Source organism: Salvelinus sp. IW2-2015, unplaced genomic scaffold (genome assembly GCF_002910315.2).
Source record: "Salvelinus sp. IW2-2015 unplaced genomic scaffold, ASM291031v2 Un_scaffold6431, whole genome shotgun sequence".
Taxonomy (NCBI): Eukaryota; Metazoa; Chordata; class Actinopteri; order Salmoniformes; family Salmonidae; genus Salvelinus; species Salvelinus sp. IW2-2015.
The window spans coordinates 2,009-6,848 of NW_019947693.1; the positions used below are offsets into that span (position 1 = coordinate 2,009).

Below are 4,840 nucleotides of genomic sequence, written 5' to 3' on the forward strand. Positions count from 1 at the left end.
TATTATTAATGTTCTATAAACTCTGACACTGGTTATTAGTTAATTTCTATAAAACTCTGACCACTGGTTATTAGTTAATGTTCTATAAAACTCTGACCACGGTTATTAGTTAATGTTCTATAAACTCTGACCCACTGGTTATTAGTTAATGTTCTATAAACTTCTGACCACTGGTTATAGTTACTATTCTTATAAACTCTGACCACTGGTTATTAGTTAATGTTCTATAAATCTGACCACTGTGGTTATTAGTTAATGTTCTATAAACCTACCATGGTATAGTTAATGTTTCTATAAACTCTGACCACTGGTTATTAGTTTAATGTTCTATAAAACTCTGACCATGAGTTATTAGTTAATGTTTCATAAAACTCTGACCACGTTATTAGTTAATTTCTATAACTCTGACCACTATTAGTTAATGTTCTATAAACTCTGACCACTGGTTATTAGTTAATCTTCTAATAAACTCTGACCACTGGTTATTAGTTAATGTTCTATAAACTTGACCACCGTTATTATTAATGTTCTGAAACTCTACACTGGTTATTAGTTAATTTCTATAAACTCTGACCACTGGTTATTAGTTAATGTTCTATAAACTCTGACCACCGGTATTATTAATGTTCTTAAACTCTGACCACTGGTTATAGTTAATTTCTATAAACTGCTGACCACTGGTTATTAGTTAATGTCTATAAACTCTGACCACCTGGTTATTATTAATGTTCTATAAACTCTGACCACCGGTATTAGTTAATGTTCTATAAACTCTGACCACGGTTATTAGTTAACGTTCTATAAACTCTGACCACTGGTTATTAGTTAATGTTCTATAAACTCTGACCACTGCGTTATTAGTTAAGTTCTATAAACTCTGACCACTGGTTATAGTTTAATGTTCTATAAAAACTCTGACCACTGATTATTAGTTAATGTTTCTATAAACTCTGACCACTGGTTATTAGTTAATGTTCTATAAAACTTGACACTGGTATTAGTAATGTTCTATAAACTCTGGACCACTGGTATAGTTAATGTTTCTATAAACTCTGACCACGGTTATAGTAATTTCTATAAACTCTGACCACTGGTTATTAGTTAATGTTCTATAAAACTCTGACCACTTGTTATTAGTTAATGTTCTATAAACTCTGACCACTGGTTATTAGTTCATTAGTTAATGTTCTATAAACTCTGACCATGTTATTAGTTAATGTTCTATAAACTCTGACCACTGGTTATAGTTAATGTTCTATAAAACTCTGACCACTGTTATTAGTTAATGTTCTATAAACTCTGACCACTGTTATTAGTAATGTCTATAAACTCTGACCACTGTTATTATTCTATTAGTTAATTTCTATAACTCTGACCACTGGTTATAGTAATGTTCTATAACTCTGACCACTAGTTTATTAGTTAATGTTCTATAAACTCTGACCACTAGTTATGAGTTAAATGTTCTATAAACTCTGACCACTGGTTATTAGTAATGTTCTATAAAACTCTGACCACTGTTATTAGTGTAATGTTCTATAAACTCTGACCACTGGTTATTAGTTAATCTATAAACTCTGACCACTGGTTATTAGTTAATGTTCTATAAACTCTGACCACTGGTTATTAGTTCTATTAGTTAATGTTCTATAAACTCTGACCACTGGTTATTAGTTAATGTTCAACACCCTCAGTAGCTTGACTCTGTTGTGATGTTCTATTCCTTTATTTGTTCTGCGTCTAGTTTTGGGTTGTTTGTCCACACTGCTGAATCTGTGTGATTTATCACCATTAGAGGGGGGGGGGGGGTTACTCAACAAGCCCATCTTTTATCCCCTCCTGCTCATACTGTTGTTGTTTTACTGTTAAAAACTGTAGTTTTATACAACAGCCACTTTCCTCAGCAACTAGTTCCCCGATCAATATTTTCATTGCCCGTGTATTTTGCAGTTACCTCATAGAATGACTGTTTTTTATCATGTGGAGGTTTAATTTAAGTCTCTCTGTTTTTAACCAAATATTATGTTTGTCTTTGGCAGGCGAGAGACCAGACTCTCACTCTGACAGTGGAAAGGGTCCTTCAGGGGAACGAGACCCAGAGACGCCCAAACCAGCGAGACCACACCACTGCTCCCAGTGTAATAAGAGTTTTAAGTGGTTATGTAAGCTGAAAAAGCATGAGAAAATACACACAGGGGAGAAGCCTTTCCAATGCTCCCAGTGTGGAAAGAGTTTTACCCAGTTAGGGACCCTGAAAAGGCACGAGAGAATACACACAGGAGAGAAGCCTTTRCAATGCTCCCAGTGTGGAAAGGGTTTTACACGGTTAGGGAACCTGAAAAAGCATGAGGGAACACACACAGGAGAGAACCCCTTACAATGCTCTCAGTGTGGAAAAGGTTTTACCAAGTTAGGGAACCTGAAGGAGCATGAAAGGACACACACGGGGGAGAACTCTTACCATTGCTCTTTGTGTGGGAAGGATTTTACCAAGTTAGGGAGCCTAAAAGTACATAAAAGAATACACACGGGAGAGAAACCTTTCCAATGTTCCCAGTGTGGAAAAGGTTTTACACGGTTAGGGCATCTGAAGGAACATAAAAGAATACACACAGGAGAGAAACCTTTCCAATGCTCCCAGTGTGGAAAAGGTTTTACCCTATTAGGGAACCTGAATATGCATGAAAAAACACACACAGGAGAAAAGCCTTTCCAATGRTCCCAGTGTGGAAAGAGCTTTACACAGTTAGGGAACCTGAAGGAGCATGAAAAGACACATACAGGGGAGACATCTTWCCATTGCTCTCTGTGTGGAAAGGATTTTACACGGTTAGGGAACCTGAAAAGGCATGAGAGATTACACACACTCTTTCCAATGCGCCCAGTGAGGAACAGGAGTTGGAACCGGTTCAGGGAACAGAACCTAAAACTGGAAAAGAGCAAAACATTTGAGAAACAGAACCGATAACGAAAGTGATCTCCACTGTTCAAGAACAGAACCGTTATTTTGAAAGCTTGAGAACCTGGTTAATGTTATTTTCAAGTAATTGCCTAGTGGAAATCTAACTTTTCAAAGTTCATATTCTGTTAAAGCCATACCCAAATAATGTCTACTCATATTTTATACACCTGTGAGAAAAGGGTGTAGCTGAAATAGCAAAATCCACTCATTTGAAGTGGTGTCCACATACTGTTGACCATGCGGTGTACCTCATCAATGTTCCCATTAGTATTATTCCACCATGTTAGAGAGAACACAGGTGCTGATTGTAAAACACATTTGATTAATGCAAACATTTTTTTCTGAATAAAAATAAAATGTGGAACGCCACTAGTGAACGTTCATTATTTCCATCTARGTATTGTTACATGTAGGAGCAGTATAGACCTAGTCTGTTCATTATATACATCTACATGATGTATTGTTACACCATGTAGGAGCAGTATGGACCTAGTCTGTTCATTATATACATCTACATGATGTATTGTTACACCATGTAGGAGCAGTATAGACCTAGTCTGTTCATTATATACATCTACGTATTGTTACATGTAGGAGCAGTATAGAGCTAGTTGCTTATTTTGATGCTATCTGTTTGTTTGACTGAGACCTGCTAAGAAATTGCCTTAAATGCAGATTTGTGGTAGATGTTATATATATTTTTTTTATTGTATTCTCACTCATTAAAAATCTTCACTAATCAATCAACACTTGCTTCTCTTTGTACGTCTCAATACAATATTGTTAGCTATTTAGATAAATATATATTTTTTTTTTAACTTTGTCTGGAAATTACATGTATTTTCCATCTAGTTCCAGGACAGTAGCTTCAGCCCCACATCACACACAATTCTTATTGACTTTGAGGTACTTTTTGATTGGTTCTCATATGCATGCTATTTGCATGCGTAACGCCCACACACCTCCTCGTCATGTTGCTAATTATCCCTGTAATTATCCCTGTATATACTGTCACTGTATTATCACCATGAATTATCCTTGTATAGACTGTTACTGTATTATCATCATGAATTATCCCTTTATATACTGTTCCTAAATGTATTACATATGTATTCATGCAAACGCATCCTAATAACAAAGCACATGTATAACCATCTAAAACAAAGACAACATGTATAACATCTAATAACAAAGACATGTATAACCATCCTAATAACAAAGACAACATGTATAACCATCCTAATAACAAAGACAACATGTATAACCATCCTAATAACAAAGACAACATGTATAACCATCCTAATAACAAGACAACATGTATAACCATCCTAATAACAAAGACAACATGTTGACCATCCTAATAACAAAGACAACATGTATAACCATCCTAATAACAAAGACAACATGTATACCATCCTAATAACAAAAGACAACATGTATAACCATCCTAATAACAAAGACAACATGTATAACCATCCTAATAACAAAGACAACATGTATAACCATCCTAATAAAAAGACAACATGTATAACCATCCTAATAACAAAGACAACATGTATAACCATCCTAATAACAAGACAACATGTATAACCATCCTAATAACAAAGACAACATGTATAACCATCCTAATAACAAAGACAACATGTATACCATCCTAATAACAAAGACAACATGTAGACCATACCTAACAAAGACAACATGTATAACCATCCTAATAACAAAGACACATGTATAACCATCTAATAACAAAGACAACATGTATAACCATCCTAATAACAAAGACACATGTATAACCATCCTAATAACAAAGACAACATGTATACCATCCTAATAACAAAGACAACATGTATAACCATCCTAATAACAAAGACAACATGT

General features: G+C 34.9%; 1 protein-coding gene across 1 annotated transcript; it reads left to right on the plus strand.

Moving 5' to 3' along the window:
* Positions 1-1,801: 1,801 nt before the first annotated feature.
* On the plus strand, positions 1,802-3,331 carry LOC112078882 (zinc finger protein 79-like). Its single transcript, XM_024144986.2, has one exon. It carries the CDS (start codon positions 1,979-1,981, stop codon positions 2,966-2,968), a length of 990 nt encoding a protein of 329 aa, XP_024000754.1. The 5' UTR covers positions 1,802-1,978; the 3' UTR covers positions 2,969-3,331.
* The last annotated feature ends 1,509 nt before the right edge of the window (positions 3,332-4,840 follow it).